The sequence below is a fragment of the Bactrocera dorsalis genome, chromosome 4, assembly GCF_023373825.1.
Source record: "Bactrocera dorsalis isolate Fly_Bdor chromosome 4, ASM2337382v1, whole genome shotgun sequence".
NCBI classification, from domain to species: domain Eukaryota; kingdom Metazoa; phylum Arthropoda; class Insecta; order Diptera; family Tephritidae; genus Bactrocera; species Bactrocera dorsalis.
This window is the reverse complement of record NC_064306.1, coordinates 942370-963193: the sequence shown is the minus strand read 5'-3', so window position 1 is coordinate 963193 and position 20824 is coordinate 942370. Positions and strand designations below refer to the sequence as shown.

Genomic DNA, 20824 nt, shown 5'->3' with positions numbered 1-20824 from the left:
CACTTTCTTAAATCGATCCGTTTCTTATTCAGTTTGCTTGTTCTATAGATACACCAAATTTTAGTGTATTTTTTTAATTTTAACTTTTCTTTTTAATAAATCCTATCATTTTGCCCGTTAGGAGGAGGAGCTGAAGGACATTATAGCCACTGCCCGCGACATGGAGGCACGCTGGGGCCACCTCTTCGATATGATAATCATAAACAACGACACAGATCGTGCTTATCAACAGCTGTTGGCCGAGATCAATTCGTTGGAACGCGAACCGCAGTGGGTGCCGGCCAGTTGGGTGCATAATAATCGGGACGAGTCATAAAGTCAATGGAAATAAAGTGCAAGCGAAATGAAGCGTGAAATGAACGTAAAACAGGGAATTTGTCTATAAGGAAAATGAACTGGAAACTAGAACTAATTACAAACACGAAGTGAGCACAGAAAATAGGTGTAACGCTGAAGATAATTGTTTCAAAAATACTGTTGATTATGCTTTTATTAAATTTGTAACAGAGTACTTCAGTTTCAACTTTCGCTACTTGGATCCTATGCTTGTTTTGAATTTCACACAACTTCGGCGCTTTCGCCAAGCTTATGAGCTTTCACAGAGCTTGTGAGCTTACACTGAGCTTGTGAACATTAACTAAGCTTCTAAGTTTTCACTGAGCTTATAAGCTTTCACCAAGCTTCCGAGCTTTCACCGAGCTTTTGGTCTTTCTTTTTATTTTTGTGCGCTTTCACTTCACAATTACGTTCCTCTGGAAATATTTAACGATTTTAGTCGCCACTTAACCAATAGTGATCCACAGTGTTCGTGTCACTACAAATACAAACAAAGGTTTCGCGCCGTGCTCGTGGTTTGAGCGTGCAAAAGCATGTGCGAAAGCTTTATTTCCAAACGAAAATGCAATACTTACATATAAATACAATTATATATATTATTTACTTGAACATACAGTATACTATATACAACATTTATATATATATACACTTACATACAGAGTAAAATTGAACGTTTTTATGTATAACTTGTTGATTTAGTAATAAAAATATGATTATTTTAAAATTTAATTAAAAAAAGTATGAAACAAATTATGCATGCAAAATATATAATTTTTAAAGCGAACACTTAACGGCCTGATTCATAAAAAATAATGTTAAAATTATTAAAATATAAAAAAATGTAAACAAAATATTTTTAACAATTAAAAAAAAAAATAGTTTTTGAAAATTGTAAAAAAAAATATTTTTAATAATTAAAAAATATTTTTAATAATTAAAATTTTTTTTTTAATTTATAAAAAAAAATTGTTTGAAAAGTGACTAAAAATTTATAAGAATAAAAAAAAATATTATTATGTAAACTAAATTTTTATGAAATTTTTTTAAGTCAGATTTTGAAGCATTTTTTTTATTAAAATTTCCTTTTTTTAAATTTTTTATGGATTTGGCCGTTACCTGTACTTATACATATACATACATATGCAGACAGTAAAAACGTTTCACAAAATATGCTTAATTCTTAATTTACTTTATGTATTATATAATGTGCTGCATATACATATTTACTAAATCAAAGAAATTCCTTAATTACAAAATGTATATTGTTTGTTTTTGTTTTACATAAGTTAGTTGTTTGCCTTTATCTTTTCGAGCGTTTCTTATGTGTAAAAATTAGTTAATGAAAATAAGAAAAAAGTTGAAAAATGAAAAAAAAAACAAAAACAAAAAAAACAAGATCAGCTGTTTTTGACAAATATTTTGTAAACTAGTAATGTAAGCTTAACAGGACAAAAACAAAAACAAAAACAATAAGTAATAGCAAAGTTAAATGCAAGAATCGATGATAAATCGAACCGCAAAACAAAATAGAAATTAAAAAAAAATGTTCTTGCGGCAGCAGACCAAACGAGCAACGACGCCGCCAGTGGCTTTGTACGCTCAAAGAACATATGTGAATTGATGAAAGATAACGGTAGCAGGCAGAATTCACCCAAAAAAGAATTTACTTTAAACTCACGTACCATAATTGCTAAAGATAACAACAACAACAACAAAAAACACAAAGTGCTGCTAGAAACTAAAAGGAAATTGCAATTTAGTAAGCAACTCATCTAAGCTAGTTAAAAACAAATACAAAAATAACAAAAACAAAATACACATACTAAGCAACAATAACAACAAAAGCAAAGAACAAAAGCCATACACACGCAAACAGCAAATGAATGCAGCTAAAGCCGGAAGCCAAGCTTTCGCCGAATAAACGCGGCGAAAATGCAAAGCGAGCGAGCAGCTGTCGGCTTGGAAAGCGAAGTTTTGTAAAATAACGGCAACATTATAGCTAAATATCAATCGATTTCAACATAACCTCAAACAAAAATCAACAAAACAGAGCAAATAACCGTTAAGCACACACACACAGCGCTAAAGTGCAGCCAAACACAAGCGGCCAGCCAAGTGAGCCCAAGTGCAGGCGGCTGGCTTTAGACCCTGTAGGAAATACATATAATAATAAAAAATAATATAGATAAATAAAATAAAATAAAATAAAAATAAATAAAAAAAAAATTAAATTAAAAAAAAAATTAAAATAAAATAAATTAAAAAAAAAAAAAATATATAAATAAAAAAAATAAATAAAAAAATAAATAGAAAGAAATAAACAAAAAAATAAACAAAAATAAGAATATAAATTATATAAAATAAACAAGCAGCCGCAGCTTAGGCGGCTTAGCGCTAACTAAGAAATTAAATTTAAATGCAACCATATACAGTTATATACATATACATATGTATGTTTGTAAGCGTATAGTTGAAATTGTTTATTGACCATTGTTTTCTATTGAAATTTATATTGTATGTACATTGTGTTGTTAGGCCAAAGCAATTGAATTCATACTTCATGCCTCAAAGCATATGAAGGAGCAAACAAACGAAAAGCGAAACAGAAGACGCAAAACGCAAAACAAAAATGGCGCACTAAGCGAAAAATTAAATTTAAATGCAAAAACAAAAAATAACAATAATAAAAAAAGCAAAAATAAGAAAATAGTCTTAACAAATAAAGAAATAGAGTATAGCGCCAAAGTAGTTATGTAACACTGTAACAAAATTCATAGAAAAAAAAGAATCAACGCAACGCTGCAAGGAACTGCAAACTATTGTATTTATATAACATGTTATTATATCTGAAAAACGGTTATTTTCATTCTTTATATAAATTTATTTATTTTTTTTTAAATTTTATTTACTTTTTATTTAATTTTTTTTCTTAATTTTTAATGCTAAAATTTTATATACTTTTTTAATTTCCTTATTTTTAAATTTTATTTTTTATAATTTTTATTTTTTATAATTTTTATTTTTTTTATTATTTTTATTAACAAAAATGTTTTTTGCGGCCTACAACAATAACACACAACCAAAACAGCAAAATTACCGCCAATGAATAAAAAAAAACAAAAACAAATAAAAACATTCAAATTGAAACCATAAGAGAGACGTGTGTGCAGAGCTGTTTAACAAAAGATAAAAACAAAAACAAAAACAAAAAAATATTAAAAAGTAAAACACAAATATATAGTCTAATATGAAAATGTATGTGTGTATGTTAAATTCTTATGTAAATCGTAAAACACGCGCGAATACTAAATGTTGCAGAAACAGCGTTCAACTAAACCAACATGAAATGAGTACGTAAACAACAAAAACAACAAAAAAATAAATAAATAAAAATAATTAAAATAAAAATAGAAGTAAAAACTAATAGTTTAGCAAGTAAAGAAAACAAGTCGAAAGTAAAACACAAAAAAAAGAAACAAAAACAAAAACAAAAATATAAATAGAAACCAATAGAAAAAACAAAAGCCCAGAAATGTACTAAAGATAAAAGATAAAGGTAAATCAAAGGTGAAAATATTATTATTATTATTATTATTTAACATTTAAATAAATAAATAAATCATGTAATTATATTAAAGAAATTTAAAATACAAAAATTGAAAAAAATAATAAGAAAACCGTGTGTACTTAATGCTAAACTGCCGCTGGAAGGCCAGCTTTGGCTTTTGGCTTGAATTTCGGTGAGTACACACTTCTGTCTCTTTGCTCTGCTTTAGGTGTACAAGAAGGCGTTAACTCGGCCAAAAGGTAGTACTAATTTAATTTTTTCTTTGTTTATTTTGCAAAATTCGCTTTTAACGAGTTCTATTGCAAATAAACATGAAAATTACTCGAAAAAATATAAAAAAAAGTTTCTCTTTGCGTTAAAATTTATGTATTTAAAGCGCTTGGCGTAAATTGAAAATTTATTCCAAAAATGTTGAATATCTAAAAGTTTTGTACTTGGTGTGGATAGAAAAAAGCTTGGCATAGCTCTAGTACCTTATTTCACGGCACTCACCTAAGAAATAAAGCCGTTTTAAGCATTATTTCGTAAAAAACCGGCGATTGGCGACACATTTTTAATTCTCAAAAATCGTGGGTTAATCGAAATGTAAATTTTCTTGAATAGGATTGTAGCGCATGCGATTCTGCAAATTTTGACATTTTTAGTTTTTCTCTACGACCTCTAGTTTAGAAGTTATAAGCGTTTTTCTATTTTGCGGTTGCTTGCTGCACGGTTCTGGTGGCCTGGTAGAAATCCAGGATTTTTGTGCCAAATTAAAATGCATTTTTTCTGCAGCCGGCAGCGGCGGCGGCAGAGGCCACCCAAAAATTTGCCGGTTGCCATTGCATAAGCAAAGGGGCAAATTTGAAATGGCGGAAGCGGGTAGACAGGATGTATGTGGCACCGGATGTGGCCATAGGGCGGAACCGGAAACGGAAAATAACGCGACCCAACTTCCGGTTTAGAGGCCAAACCGGAAGTCGCAAACCGGAAACGGAAGCCAACCACCGGAAGTGGTCCATCATATACCTGGTTTGGGTGTTTCCGTTTCCGGTTCTCCACTTCCGGTTGGTTGCTAAACCGGAAGTGGGGTCACGTTATTTTCCGTTTCCGGTTCCGGCCTATGACCTCTTCCGGTCCCGCATACATCCTGTCTACCCGTTTCCGCCATTTCAAATTTGCCCCTTTGCTTATGCAATGGCAACCGGCCTCCGGTGCCTCCTCTGCCGCCGCCGCTGCCGGCTGCAGAAAAAATGCATTTTAATTTGGTACAAAAATCCTGGATTTCTACCAGGCACCCAGAACCGTGCAGCAAGCAACCGCAAAATAGAAAAACGCTTATAACTTTTGATCCAGAGGTCGTAGAGAAAATCTAAAAATGTCAAAATTTGCAGAATCGCATGCGCTACAATCCTATTCAAGAAAATTTACATTTCGATTAACCCACGATTTTTGAGAATTAAAAATGTGTCGCAAATCGCCGGTTTTTTGGCATATTCGCGTACTAGTCCCTCAGTTTTTGAGATATGGATCTGAAATTTTGCACACATGCTTTCCTCACCAAGAAGCTACTCCTGGAATGGTCGATATTGGATCACTACAACATATAGCTGCCATATAAACTGATCAATCGGTACCAAGTCCTTGTATGGAAAACTTTTTTATTTGACGAGATATCTTCACGAAATTTGGCATGCGTTATTCTCTAAAGAAATGCTATAATCTCCGAATATATTGTTCAGATCGGACAGCTATAACGCATAGCTGTCATACAAATCTACCAATCAGTATCGAGCAAAATAGCTTTTTATACAATTTTACGCTAGAAAATAAAAAGAAACAAAATTTAAACCATTATTTTCGTAAATTGGCGCTGAGTAAATCAACATAGACGCAATAGTTGAAAGTCCACTGTAATATTGGCTTATTATTTTCACATTTTTGCCCCCGTGCGCTGTCAGTCAACACACAAAAGTGCGGAGGAAGCATTGAGGGCTTTTTAATGGTTGCAGCTTTTAGTGCTTTAAGGGACTGAGCTTTAACTACTGCATTCTGCCGGTGAGCTGTCACTGGAGGCAGCAGTGATGGTTCGTGTCTTCGGTCAAATTGAATGGTTTTAATAAACTTTAAGCTTTTATAGTCTGTAAAAAAGCTAATTTGGTGCAAATCGGGGTTGTTGTACTTACTTTTTCGGTTTTCTCCAATAATCTTAAACTCTTTATAGCTTTTGTAGGAAAATCGCTTTAATACTATGCCAACTTTTGTTAAGTTAACACTTTTCTTCTAATACAAACTAGTTTATCGTCAATAATGTCATATATACAGAGCTATAACGGCTCTTGTACAGTTTCACATGTCTTAAATAAATAAAAATATTTTTCTTACCTAAAAATTGCATTAAAATAGTGACAATACAGACATATAAGCAGACACTTGAACATACATACAAAAACCTAACCTAACTACGTCCTTGGTAACGCTTAAAATCCGGTTTCTTTTGGCACCCTTCGTCCTTGGGAGCCAGTCCTCAACCGAATGGGATTATAGAACCACCGTTATTGCAACGGCACTTAATAACTATGAAATGCAACAAATCGCTCCCAACTCTTCCAGCGGCGGCTTGCGCAGCTTTCTCGTTACCGGATTGTCGAAATGAAGTTGTAAAACTGCCAATATCATCTAAAGAGCTACACATTTCCTAACCTAAAGCAGCCACATTGCAGCGGCATCTAGCTCGAGTAGGCCTCTCGCAACTGTTTGCGCAATATTTTCCCCGTCAAACTTTTCGGTATCTCATTGGTGAATACGACGCCACCATCCAGTCTCTTATATTCGGCCACGCGTTCGGCTACGTAGTTGTAGATCTCTTCCTCGGTGGCCTGCATGCCTTCGCGTAGCACAACGACGGCGCGTGGCAGTTCGCCAGCCAACTCGTCGGGTCGTGGTATGACCGCGGCCTCCAGGATTTTCGGGTGATCGCGCAGTATGCCCTCTAACTCGGCAGGCGGCACTTGGAAGGCCTTCACTTTGATGAGCTCCTTGATGCGATCGGTGATATAGAAGTAGCCCTCTTCGTCATAATGACCAACGTCGCCGGTGCGCATCCAGCCGTTCGGTAAGAAGATATCCGCATTGGCTTCGTCGTTGTTCAGGTAGCCCTTCATAACCTGTGGGCCGCGTATACAAATTTCGCCGGTGGTGTTGGGTCCCAAACCCTTGTGGCATTCCGAGCCGATAGCAACGATTTTCGCTTCAGTGTTCGATGCCGGCGCACCAGCGGAAGAAAAGCGCGTATTGTTCGGCGACACCTGCAGTGCGAGCGGCGATGTTTCGGTCATGCCGAAGCCCTGCAGGAATTTGGTGTGGGGGAATCTGTAAGCAGAGACAAATAACATTGGTATTCTTGCATTTGCAAAGAGCTTGCTTAGACACCTTAAGCGCGCACTCACTTTTTCATGAAACGCTGCATGTCGTTTTCGGTGATCGGCGCAGCGCCGGTGAACACATATTGCAGATCGGGCACCATTTCCGGCGTTAACTTCGGGTAGTTGATCATAAAGAGTGCTGTACGAAAAGAGATACAAGAGATTAGCTCAAACTGTGACCTAAATGTATTGCTATGGACCTACCAATCGGCGGCACGACGTTCAGCATTGTAGATTTGTATTCACACAGGGCTTTGACGAGATCGTCTGGACGGAACTGAGGCACTGTGATCAACTTAGCGCCGATCGATATCTTCGAAAGCATTACGACATTGAGTCCGTAAATGTGGAAGAAGGGCAAAATGCCGGGCAAAATTTCCTGTCTACCAGATTGTCTGAAACCGAACGGCAACTCCAGCTGTTCGCCATTTATCGTGATGTTGTTGTGTGTGAGCTGCACTGCTTTCGGCATACCGGTGGTGCCGGAGGAGAATGGCAGGAATACCACGCTGTCGGGATCGATGTCGTAATCCTGCAACTGTGAGTAGTCAACATCTCGCGGACTAATCAGTTCGAAGAAGTCTATGGCACCGGTGGGCAACTTCTCATTTGGCTGAAGGCGTATGACAGCGATGGGCAGATTCTTTTGCGCCAGCTCACAAGCTTCTTTCATGACTCCATAGCCCAGACTCGTGACCACGGCAAACTTGCTATCGCTCAGCTGCAGTTGGCGGCAAATTTCCTCTGAAAACGGAAAGGGGGCACAGAGAAAAGTGAATTAAAAACTACAGAGCATGGATATGTGAAAAATATTATGAGTCAGTCCTCACACGTTCAAGGGAGGATCACGTTCAGGCTTCAAACCCAGTTTTGAACGTGACTATTTGTCGTTTTAATTAGGTACACTAAGCTGTTTTTGCAGGAAGTGGGTTCTAAAAGACTGTACGTGCCTGCATTAAATTCAACTTTGGAAACGGTTACGATCATGACGTCAAGTGAATATGAGTATGAGTCTATTTTGGTGACTCAATAAGGGCTTGTTGATTATATACAGACATTACTACACACTTCTGTTCATGAAATCGGGACTTTCCAGAGGAAAGAGATCTCATACTCTCGTTATTGTTTGTTATCGTTTTCGTCTTTTTAAGTCCTAATCAGATGCTGGAGCGTAAATTTGAAAATTTCGTAAAGCTGGCAGTTCGCTTGTAGCATATTTTGTCACTTTATTGAAATAATGCTCGTCGTGTAAGTATTTTCTCTTTCATTCACTCACCCGCAGTATAGATTGGATTGACTGTGGTCACCGTTAGACCCGCTTCTATGGCACCCAGTGTGGCAATCGGATATTCCGGCAGGTTTGGCAAGCAAATTGCGATCGTATCACCCTGTCCGAGTTTAAATTTGGTCTGTAGGCGTACTGCAAAGGCGGCGCTGCTGTCGCGCAACTGAGCGTAAGTATATTGGCGGCCGCTGACGATGCAAATCTGTAATTAGAGTAAAATGTGTAAATGTAGTAAAATGCGTAGAAGGTGGTGTCAAAGTATTTCGAGGTAAATATTTCTCAAAAGCAGTATTTTAAGTCTACTTTCCATTATTTTTAACGAAGTTTGTAGTAATTTAGCGCTCTTCTACATAGGGTCTATTAGTAAGTAGTTCAATAACCAGTTGAATTGTGGCTTAACGCGTAATCCCCACCACATGGTAAGTACATTTATGCAAATGCGCACAAAGTGTAATTATCAGCCACACTTTATAACGAAGAATATTATTGACTGACGTTATTTTATAAACACTTACTCATTTAGTATTTAGATTCTTAGATTGCCAAGTGCAATTATTTTAAAAATAAACACTGAACGAAGTATTTTATAATGAGCTCTAATAGTCGCTTTGGAATTCATTAGCTTTTAATCTGAGATTTATTCCTAATCTGAGATGTTTTTTCTTGTTGTTGCCCGATTAAAGGGGAGCCATTATTATGAGCAAATGACTGCCGATAGCAAAGTACAAAAAGTCAGGTCAAAGTAAATAATAGTTAAACCGTTATATAAAGGAACGGTGTATGAAGTAATTAAGAAAAATTAATTTAGTTAAATGTGTACTTATTATGCGGTATCACTTAAAGTAATTTATAACCAAAGCATTTAACTCATTTATTGTGATAAACTGCCAGTCTTCAAAATTCCTCACACATTGGCCATCAGTACTTGAAAGAGTACTTCCTGTGCAAAACTACCAAAGCACTTCCTCTCCTTGAATTTTTGTTAATACAATCTATACTAATTCAGTAGCCTCGAAAGTACCTTTAAAGCACTGGAAGTCTAAGAAGATGTTAGAAAGTTGCGACATATTCCATCAATTCAAGAATAACAACAAAGTTTAAGAACTTGCTGATTCTGAAACATCTGTTGAGGAATTAAAAAAAGGCTGGCTACAAAAGGAACCTCGATGTTTGGGTACCACATGAATTGTTTGTGAAAAATTTAGTGGAGCGGATTAACATCTGCGATTCTTTGCTAAAACGAAATCAAATGGAACTATTTCTCAAACAAATGGTAACAGGGGACGAAAAGTGGAACAAAGACGACAAATCTCATGGTACTAGCGTGGTGAAGCTCAAAAAATGGTCAAAAAGCCAAGATTGACGCCTCGAAAGGTTATGCTGAGTGTTTGGTGGTATTGGAAAGGAACTATCCACTATGAGCTGCTCCAGCCTGGATTCTATAATTTTATTGTGAACAACTAATGAGTTTGAAGCAAGCAATCGGAAAAAGCGGCCAGAACTGATCAACAGAAAGGGCTTCGTCTTCCATCAGGACAACGCTAGACCACACACATCTTTGAAGACTCGCTAACAACTGGGAAAATTTAGCTGGGAAGTTTTAATGCATCCACCGTATAGCCCTGACCTTGCACCATCAAACTGATTGACAGTTTTCAGCTATCACAAGACAATTCCATAAATTTTTTCGGCATTGAATTTATGGCCGATAACAAAGTACCTTATCTTATTGCTGTAATAAAAATTGATTGAAAAAGTGTAAACAAAATAAAATGTTTATTCGCAACCCAAAGACAATTTCACCGAGATTATCAAATGAATTTATTTTTTTTAAATACCGAAAGTATATATGTAAGCAGATAATTATTGTTTTTGCAAAATTCGCCGAAATCGCTTTTGCGTAAATAGAAAAATCAAACAAAAAACACGAAGAACATGAAATCTGCGCTGAATCTGTTTTCATATACGCATTGTCTGTGTGTTTGCGTAGCGTCTGTTTTTTTTTAGTTCAGTCCGAAGTTCAGTGGTTCAATGTGCAAAGTCTAGATTGGCTAAATTTATCATGATCACACACGAAGATGGGGGCGAGTAATTACCGAGGCTCTAATGGGTATGCGCGCGCAGTGGCATTGAGAGATAGCGAGCACCCCGCCAGCGAGCGTGCGATAAGCGGCGGGATGGGATGGAAGCGGTGCGTCGAGAGCGAGCAGGCGAGAGTAAGCGAGTGGAATGGGGTCGGCAAACAAAGTGGCCCATGAATTATGTTACTTATGTTATACATATATATGTATATAAAATGAAAATATACATAACACAAATTTTTAAGAATATATAAACAAAAATAATCTGCAGCGACTTGGGCTCCGCACAGCGCCGCACCGAACTAAATGAATGGCAATCGAAAAAATAGTTTTTTTGTTTTGTTTTCGGCGGTGGAGGTGTGTCAGAGCATGACGCGACAAGTGTTTTTGTTTCACTATCAAAGAGTAAATAAAAACAACATAAAATTCTGAATGAAGATTATAAAATGTTGTGAAATTAAGTATTTGACGTCTGCACCAGCGGCTGGCGACCTGATTTTGGGTGTGTTTGTTTATTTATATGAGCTATAAGATTTGTAAGCGTTTAGCAGAAGTGTTACAATTACGTATGTCAATATTTGCAAATATAGAGATATAGAGACAGAGAGATGCTTGCACAAGAAAGTGCTTGAAGCACAGCTTGAGGTGGATCTTTTCAACTTAGCGTGTTCTAGACAGCTGGAGAGAGTTGAAAAACAAGAGTTTATGAATAAGCGTCGACACTTCCATTGAAAAATATGGAACATTTTAAAATCTATTCTAACGAAAAACAGAAGCCTTGTCTATCAAAGGGTTAACTTCATCAGATACAAGCAGAAGCCACACTTCGTGGAACCTTCAAAATCTGTGGCACGGCTAATTTGAGTCAAAACTCCATGAACGCAGAATCCAACTGACAAATTCGCTGCTATACTCTTGTACTGAAAAGTTTACTAAAAAAGCAAACCAATAATATCAAAAGGCAATCTGAATGAAAACAAAACGCTTGGGCCATAAGCAAAGCGAAAAAATCATAAACAGACGTAGGTATAATTAAAACAAACGAGCAGCGTGTGGTTGGCGTGAATTCATTGAACCCACCGGCGCTGCATTCGTATCTGCAGAACACGTCGCTATCGCAAAAAAGTTTATTTATATTTACAAATGTTTATATTCACTTCTGCCTCCAATTATCGCCTACTGCTTGCGTCTTCGACAAAAACAAACCGCAGTGTCGTCAAGTAATGAGAAATCTTTGGCGAGCGTCGAGCCAAGTGGAGAGCAGGTGAAAAGTGAGAGTGAGTGAGAGAATATGTAAGTTAAATGAAGCAGAGCGAAGGAACAAGATGAGATAGGAAGCAGGGTGGGGAAATAGGGTAGAGGGTATATTAAGTTTCGCTTTCCTGCACTGAAATCAAATGTGATCACAATTTCTATTCATACTACATACTCGTATAATTTATTATCACAGGGAACACCAAGTTCCTTATAAAGGCAGCTGGTCAGCAAATAATAAACGATATGACTTGAAGCGCTGAAATAGGTCACAGAAACCTAAGAAGACAACGCGGAGTGGGAAGCCGTGGGTGGTGTTTCCTTTTCTGAAGTCTGATTATTGATTATTACATGAGGATCTCACCACGAAGTTGGGAATATTGTGCCACTTTCTGAAGTATACATCATTCACATTCTGTAGTACATCAGACTGGCCTCTACAACACATGACTCTTCAAAGCTTGCAGGAAGGAGAAATATGTCATCACGGAATCGATGGCTACCTTAACTACCAGCGCAAGTTAGTTACACTGAGTTTTAGGACACATCACATCAAACGTGCGATGTCCCATGATCTCACAAAGTCATCACGAAAGGGGTAGTCAATCCACTTGGTACAGTTTCTTATATAGGCAGGCAAGCCAAGTTTGAGCTGCTATATTAGAGCTTTTATACCCTGAACAAGGTATAATACATTTTTCACGATATTTGCAGCGCCCTAAAGGAAACCATTTAAAGTATATATCTAAATGATCAGCGTGACGAGTTGAGCCATGTCCGTATCCTGTATATACGGGAATTAGTCCTCTAGCGTTGATCTGAAATTTTGCCCACGTCCATTTAGCTCCAGGCAGCTGCTCATTTGTCTGAACTGCTTACATCGCACCACTATATAAATAGATAGCTATCTTTATTCTATCTTTGCTTCTATATAGCTGCCATACAAACTGAACGATCGGAATCAAGTTCCTAAACGATATCATTTGTATTTGTCAAGGGTGTTATAGCCTCGGTGTAACCGAAGTTAACGTTTTTTCTTGTTTTATTTATTTTTATATATTTCTTGTCCCCTACTATCTACACACACACATAAATATAAATATAAACATGTGGCAAGTGGCAAGTGCATCCAGCAAGCAAAGTGTGCCTCGTTCAATTGAAATGCGGGTGCAACTTTTCAATTATGGCACAAGTCGCGTCAATTGAATGCGCAAGGTTCACTAATACAAGTAAATAAGTGTTTTACATGCATATACGGACATATGTATGCATATGAACATATGTTTATATGTATGAAAAGATAAAAATAGCAATAAGACACTTTGTTGGCATTTATGACTTTGTGGTTTTGTTGTTGTTATTTTTGTGATATAAAGCATCAACACTAACTAAAATTAAGCGCTGGCATGAAAACTTTAACAATTCAGATACATTTGATTGACACGACATTTGCAGTTTTATTGCAGATTTGCACTGATATTTGAATTTTTACTTGCATGCAATAGAAAAAATATTACTAAAATTATTTATATATATATATAAATTCTACATTCTTTGCATCTGAATTATATAAAAATTCACTTTCCTCACAAGGAAATTTTTTCTCGCATGCTACATTTTTGTTTGGAACTGACTTTTTAACCATTTTTTTTTTAAATAACAAATTTACATTTTTTGCTTCTGAGTTATGCATAAATTCATTTTCCCCACTATAGCGAATTTTTTCTCGCATGCTACATTTTTTTGGAACTAATTTTCCAATATTTTTCTTTTTTTTTAATATCAAATCTATCTTCTTTGCATCTGAATTAAACAAAAACTCATTCTCCCAAAATAGCAAAATTTTTTATCGCATGCTACATTTTTGTTTTCGTTTGCTTCTTACCGGCGTAAATGAACTAAATAACATCACTTAAGACAGATAATAGCTACATTAACACTATAACTGACACAAAATTATTATTATTATTTTTTTTTTAATTTTATAAACAGTTACTTTATTGGGCTCTACTTCTTTGTTTAGTCCATTTTCTAATCTTATCAGCGAAGAGTTTAAGTCCTCTCAAGCAGCTCACTCGTACAAAGGTCGAGTGCTGAAGAACCACTTTTGCATTAATTGAAATATAAACAAAAGTTGTCAAAAGACACAGAAGCTATAATTAAATAGTAAAATCTGTGTGTTTGTGCTTTTCGTTATCGGCGGTTTTGTATGTGCAAAAGTAATTATAAATAACTTGCAAAAGGCCTAAAACTAATTAATATTTTCTTTAATGAAGAAAGTAAGAATGAGTAAGCAAAAACAGCGTATTAACATGTTTCATGAAAAATCCTAAAGGAAGCCAGTTTGGACTGGCGAATGAGCACTGAACAAAATGAATATTATAAGGCAGAAGTCAAAAGGATGTCAATTGTCTGATATTAAATTCCAACACATTTTTCTATAATTACAGCTTGTTTTCTTCAACTTACCGTCGCTACGTCCTTCTCGAACTTCTTGAAATCCCGCCACACGTATTTGTCCACTGTCAGATTGACCGCCTCGACGGGATCGAATGGCGACTGCCTGATGTAACCCTCCTCTTCAGTATAAACTACGAGCTTATCCTGCTGCGTCGGCAGCGTGGTGGCGGCCGTGCTCAAACTGCGCGCGCCGGACGAGGCGGCGGCCACGGCGGACTGCACAGGCTGCGCGAACATCACGGAACGCATCAAATGGCGCAGCATTTTCACACAAAATTTTTGGAACACAAACTCACAAAACACTTAAAAAAATTGGTTGCTAAATTTATAAAATATCAGTGGGTCCTTTAACGGGCGGTAATACACAGTGAACGCGAAAAGTTACACTTTTTGACAACTTGAGATCACTGCACAATTCTTTTTCTTATTCTGGAAGACACACAATTTCTGTTTGGTTTGGTTAATTGGAAGACTGACGTTTCTTCGACGATTCTTTTGTATGCTGTTGGCTCTAGCGCAAAACGCGTCTGCAATCTTTGGATGTTGCGGCGCTACTAAGCGATTGTCCGCTCTGTGAAGCGCTTGTCACTTTGTTGGCCTTTTGTAGACGGCTGTTGGTTTTGTTTTTGCTACAGCGCTCGCGTCACCGCCTATGCACAGTTAGTAGATTGGGCGATATACGTGTATGTAATTGTTGTTGTTGTATTACCGCTTGCATTGATGTACGATTTTACGATTTGTTTATTTTCGTGTTTGCTTGCTTTATCGCGCAAGTGAACGCTATGCAATGAACCGGTTCGACGACTTGATTTTTTATCAAATTTTTAAAAAATATTTTTCGTAAATTGTTTTTGCGACGACGTACAAAGTCCAAGTGCGGTGTTGTTGTTTTTGTTGCTGCTGTTCATGTTATAGTCGATGATGCCATATGTTGCAAGCTCATTCACAACGAAAAATAAGTATATTTTGACGCAGTCATCAGCTCCCTTTTCACCTTTGGGCGCTGAGCAGTATATGTAGTTGCGGGTGTGTGTGTGTGTGTGTGATTACGGAGCTGCTGCGTCGATCGCTCTTATCAGAACTGTAATTGAATATGAAATAAATTATTTAACATTGACTTTTGATTTTTGCGAAATATTTTTTATTTTATTTTTTTAATGTTGTTGTTTTTCTATTATTCGGTTTATCTCCTATTCCTTTGTAATTATTTTGTAAGCCCTACAAGCAGGTTGTTATTGTGCTCAACTGCATTAATCAGCCGCTGTTTACAATCGACTATTAAATGCATGTAATGCCTCGTGCGCACGTGACGAATGCATTGAGAATTTGTAGCGAAATAATTGCAGAAGTCACGAAGTGGAGAGCAAAAACTTTCCACAGCTTTTAAACAAAAAACTCTCGTAAAAGCTTGTAAAAACTTGTAAAAGCTTCGGCGGGAAAAATTAAAGCTTCGGCAGGAAAAATGGAAGCTCCTACTCTGCTTTGTTATTACTGCAATAAAAGCTTTTTTTGAAAACGTGTCTTTTTATATAAAATTATCTAAAATTGTTTCGAGGTACAGAAATCGAGGTATTGACCAAAAAGTTAAGCCCCAAAAGCTTTCATAATGAATTGTTAACAAATTTCGAACATGATAATATATAATATTTGTGTCTAAGTAACATATATTGGGTTGTTGAAAAAGAGTTACAGTTACAGAAGTTGGAAAAGCTGTTCAAAAATGAGTGAAATTAATGAAGAAATCCGTATATTTTGATATTTTTATATAAAAAAGGGAAGAATTATTTAGTAATCCCTTTGGAAAAGCAAACATCCACGAGTGTTTTGAAAACTTTAAGGTTGGAGGAAAAGTTCTAGACGACGTTTTTCTACAAAGCAACATTTTTAACTGAACTCAATTGGTTCCCTCGACCAAGCTAAGTTACTTTCAGTAGGTGTTTTTCCATTAACTATGTGATAGAACACATTATATGGAAATTTTTATATCCTGAATATACTCTCAGTTTGCCACGATGCTTGTTGGAAACACTATAAAATGATATGCAGATCACTTATAAAAACCACAAACTCATACTTTCTAAGAAACAGAATGCGTTTAATACAGCAATAATTAGATTAGATTAACTATAAAATAGTGCAAAAAGAAACGATGATGATGACTCCACATAAAGAAGCTCGCAGAAATCGCACACTAACGACACTTTCGGACGCGTAACTAACCGTACTCAACGAAGAACGCTGGCGTACCACTAGAGTTGTAAAAGGAAACTGAACTGATCGGCGTTGTTTGTTGTATTTTTCAGTTTGTTGCTCGCCATTTGCATATATGCTATATGTACATATGTGTATGGATGTATGTGCAAATAAATGCAGAAACGTATGTATATAAAATCGCATATTTGTCAGAAAGAAAATAAAATACTAAGGTGTGGCTTAAACGCTTCAAGTAATTTGTGCAAATTGGAGCTTGTGCAAATCAGTGGCGCAGAATTTAAAAAAGGAAAATGAATGGTTAAAACTAAAAAATGTAAGCAAAGAAAATGTGGATGCAATTCACACTTATAAAAAGAGAACACTCTTTTTTCGTTGCAGCGGCGGAAAATATGCCTGAAGTAATTTTGAAGAATGGCGACGGGCTGACAATGCTTGGCCGGCTAAAAATCGATAAAAATCCGGGTCCGTTCCAGTTACTTAGACTCGCCTGTCATGGGAGCACTTTCTTCCATAGCAAAAACAAACGCCAGCTTGCGTAGTTCATTTGCGTAGTATACCCCCTGCATTATGCCCAATAAGGCGCTGGCGCGTAAGTGGGGATCGTGTGCGTTTTATGATTTCTGCAAACATTTTAATATCATTTATGTGTAAATGCAAGAGTAGAAGCGCAGAAATGGTGCTGAACGCGTCCATAAATAGAATGCGCATGCTAGAGGCGGAGAGGCTGTTGCATTATGTGCGTTTATTATGTTCGTGTAGGAATATGTTGTCCAAAAAGATATTGCAATACGGATTTTGGACTGAAGTAGAAAAATACCAGAGCATAACTGACACTTATTTTTTATATTGATGTCTGCAGAGACGATTACTTGCTGTAAAATTTCTTAGGAAAGGGTTTTCAAAATGAAAAAATCGTTGGCGGAAGTTTGGTATGCTGCTTTGTCTAAAAGCCTACTCAAATACGTGATTTAGGAGGAATGGTATCCCTATTCATGTTGATTGTTCTAAAGACAGTGGAGTGAACGATTTTTTGACACACTTGGAACACTAAGTCAGTCTTGTGTAGAGAGATCGAAGGTTTTCAGTTTAAACATAAACTCTGTATCCTTACCGATTAGCTTGAAATTTTAGCCCGTCAGGTTTATTACTGATTTTCCTGTTGAAAACGCTTTATACAATTTCTCTAGACGTTTACTAGCCAATCGCGACGAAAGAGCTTCAAGGTACCAAAGTTTCAAATTTTTAAAAATTTTTCTAAAGTCAATTTTATTTACTTGAAATACGTGTTGAAATTTAGAAAAAAAATCGTGCATCATAACCAATTATAAGAAAAAAAAATTCCAGCAAATAAATTTTTTTTGTCGACGGCAAGACAAGCGTTATTCACAAGGTGGATGTTATAAGCTTAACTAATTAGCAAGAAAATTACTAACTAATAAGTTCTACTCTATATATAAGCACGTACATATGTATGTTATAAATATATACTAATATACACGGATCACTAGCTTTAAGTGGCTTTCCGCGGTTCGCGCTGCGAAATAGATGGAATAGAAGGTGTGACAAGCGGACAAGTGCACAATTAAGACAAATGCAATAGTTGTGGGCCAAAAACAAAAACAAAAAAAAAATTCGTAGAGAGAGAGAAAGAGAGTGTGTGATATGGAGGGCAACATGACATCCACAAGTCGGCTGGTGGGCTCGTTTATTTACATATTTACCGCTTATGGCTCGGATCTGTGAGCAGCAGTGGACACAACGAAATGTTTACCAAAGCAAATACATAAATATTTATGCACATATATAATAACAACAACAATTATATGATAACAACAACGTCGCTGAATTGATGTTCGTCGCTTTGGACTTTGCGCCCAAGCTTAGCGTGACGCCCGCGGCAACGCCGATTAGGTGAACGGCGGAAAAAACCGGTCGCGGCGCAAGCTGCAGTTCCCAACTAACAAAGCTGCTTTTTAAATACTTGCTGTAATGCAACCGTTACGACAAATAATCAAAGCAACTATTTCGGGTTGTGATCATCAGCAGCGATTAGCTTTTGGAATGCGGCAACGTGATGAGGGGGGTCTGGTGGAAATTAAGCGGCGGTTAAAATGTTGTATAAATACAAATTTTAATATCCAAATTATGGATTTTTTGTTTTTAATTATTTTAGTTATGAGTAGAGAGTATGAATATTTTGGATAGTTAAATTCGGTGGTTAACACTTTTTTAATTGAGGCACTCTGCAAGTGTCGCTGAGCGATAAGACTGAAAAGCAAGGAAAAATGTTAACTTCGGTTGCACCCAATCGAATTAATAAATGCAAAAAATTCCTTAGACGATCGGTTGTTTGTACGGCAGCTATATGCTAAAGGCATGCGATATCGTCGGTTCTGACAAAAGAGCAGTTTCTAGTGGAAAAAAAGAGGTCAGCAAATGAATATACCGAAATCTGAGGACACCCGTTTGTATATATACAGAAAGACAGAGAGGGTTAAATCGACTCTGTTCGTCATGCTAATCATTTATATCTTGGGTAGTCGAAAAAGTCTTTTCGTATTTTGTCAATACATGTCGTTGCAGTCGTATATCTCCAGTGCTATCAATCACATTCTGCTATTGTGCCATATAGTGTTGGAAAGGTGAGATTTTAAGCTTCATACTACATACTTTATAGGGTCTCTGATGTTTCCCACTGGGTGTTACAAACATCCTGACCAATTTAAATAATCTGTTCAGATTATAAAAAGCGTACAATACTCATCGAACTTATCGCACAAACAAAGAATCATTACAATCGCTGATTAACGGTTTTATAATCAAGCTATAAATTTAATTTGTGGCGCGCAAAACTCGAAAAGCTGCTTAAAGGAGAGCTGCAAGAGACCCACAAACGCAAAACAAAACTGAAGAAAATAAAGAAAAGCTAAGCAAAAAAAGGTGAAGCAAAGAAAACTGGCAACAAATTGTGAAACAGCGATGTAAATAAGTGAGGAAGCCTCATAAATGCGATTAGAATAAAGGTCTCTATGTGTGCGTGCCCGTGTGTGTGTGATAAGCGACCATAAAGAGTTAATATTGGAAATTATCGCTTAACGCTTGCTCCATAAACCGAACTGCAGAGCAATACGGCATAAATCACCCACAAGTATCGATAAACGCAGCATTTACTGTTATTTCTGGATTAAATATTTTAGTAAGTGTGATTAAGTACACTTAGGCAAACTAATATAAATAGCAGTGAAAGCTTTTAAGAGCTATTTTGGCTGACGAATCAGGCAGATTTGCCTCCCTCTATGAAATTGAATATATTCGGGCCCTTTTTGAAAGCTTTTCGTGATATTTGTCGTTCTTCCTTACTGTAAACGCGTTCCTGTAGCAAATCTGGGATTACATAAACCTATGATCTCTCGCGCGTACCTGTATTTCCGGTATCGCTGTTAACTGCCTTTTAATGCATAGAGATAATACCGTTCTTATTTTGTCCGAACTATCCATTAACTGGTTTCTGTATTGATTGTAAGAATACAACGTTCTAATACAGGGTAACCATTGTATAGGTTACATCTCATAGTAATGTCGATAGTAATGGCAAACATTACCGAAAATGGGGGAAGCATTGGCATCATTCTGAAGCGGAACTTGGATTGCAGCTAAGCTTGGATAGTGGATGACTAAATAGATAAGAAACATAATGATAAACGTAAGACCATTGTATAGAAAAAAGGTCAAGCGCTCCGAAATTTGCTTGAGAATATATAAAGGACTAATAATTTACGCCTTAATGTGACCTTAAACACACTTCAAGCCATCTAGTTGTAGGTGATTTTAATTTCCGACAGGGTACTTGTCATTAGAAATAATAAAGCAATTGTCAGCTAGTTCACGCTTGGATGCTAACAATGGGTTATACTATTTGTACTAATTGCTCTCTATATATATAGTTCACACACTTTTCGCTTACCAATTACTTTGTATGTATTATAAAGGGAGGCACGTTTGTTGGCAGTATCTGTTATTTGCAGTTATTTAATTTAATTTACGGTCCAGTAAATATATTTAAATTTCCACTATACACTTTTTGTTGAAGAAAGTCACGATTTGCCTAGTATTTTCCGTTCACTTTCATTAAAATCACTGAATTATTACACCAGAGCACACGCACTTCTACCTTTAAAACCAACAACAGTCCAAAGCTTACTAAGATTGCAGTCGATGAAGC

The 20824-nt window shown here is 36.4% G+C and overlaps 2 protein-coding genes across 12 annotated transcripts in view; one reads left to right on the top strand and one right to left on the bottom strand.

The window, feature by feature from the left end:
* The window catches only part of LOC105230393 (protein PALS1), a 142299-nt gene extending 138298 nt beyond the window's left edge, over nt 1-4001 (top strand). For 10 of the 11 annotated variants that reach the window (XM_049456093.1, XM_049456094.1, XM_011211133.4 and 7 more), the window contains one exon: nt 122-3836. In XM_049456093.1, coding sequence (XP_049312050.1) covers nt 122-316 — 195 coding nt within the window. In that variant the 3' untranslated portion in view covers nt 317-3836. Of the gene's footprint in view, nt 1-121 lie in introns of all 11 variants that reach the window. The other variant, XM_019991798.3, reaches the window with a different exon arrangement.
* A 2107-nt stretch (nt 4002-6108) lies between these two features.
* LOC105230392 (uncharacterized) lies at nt 6109-15464 on the bottom strand. The gene is made up of 5 exons (XM_011211129.3): nt 14398-15464; nt 8585-8795; nt 7513-8052; nt 7333-7447; nt 6109-7255 (listed from the first exon to the last, which is right to left on the bottom strand). The coding sequence occupies exons 1-5, from the start codon at nt 14650-14652 to the stop codon at nt 6613-6615; spliced, it is 1764 nt and encodes a 587-aa protein (XP_011209431.2). The 5' UTR covers nt 14653-15464; the 3' UTR covers nt 6109-6612.
* Between the last annotated feature and the right edge of the window lie 5360 nt (nt 15465-20824).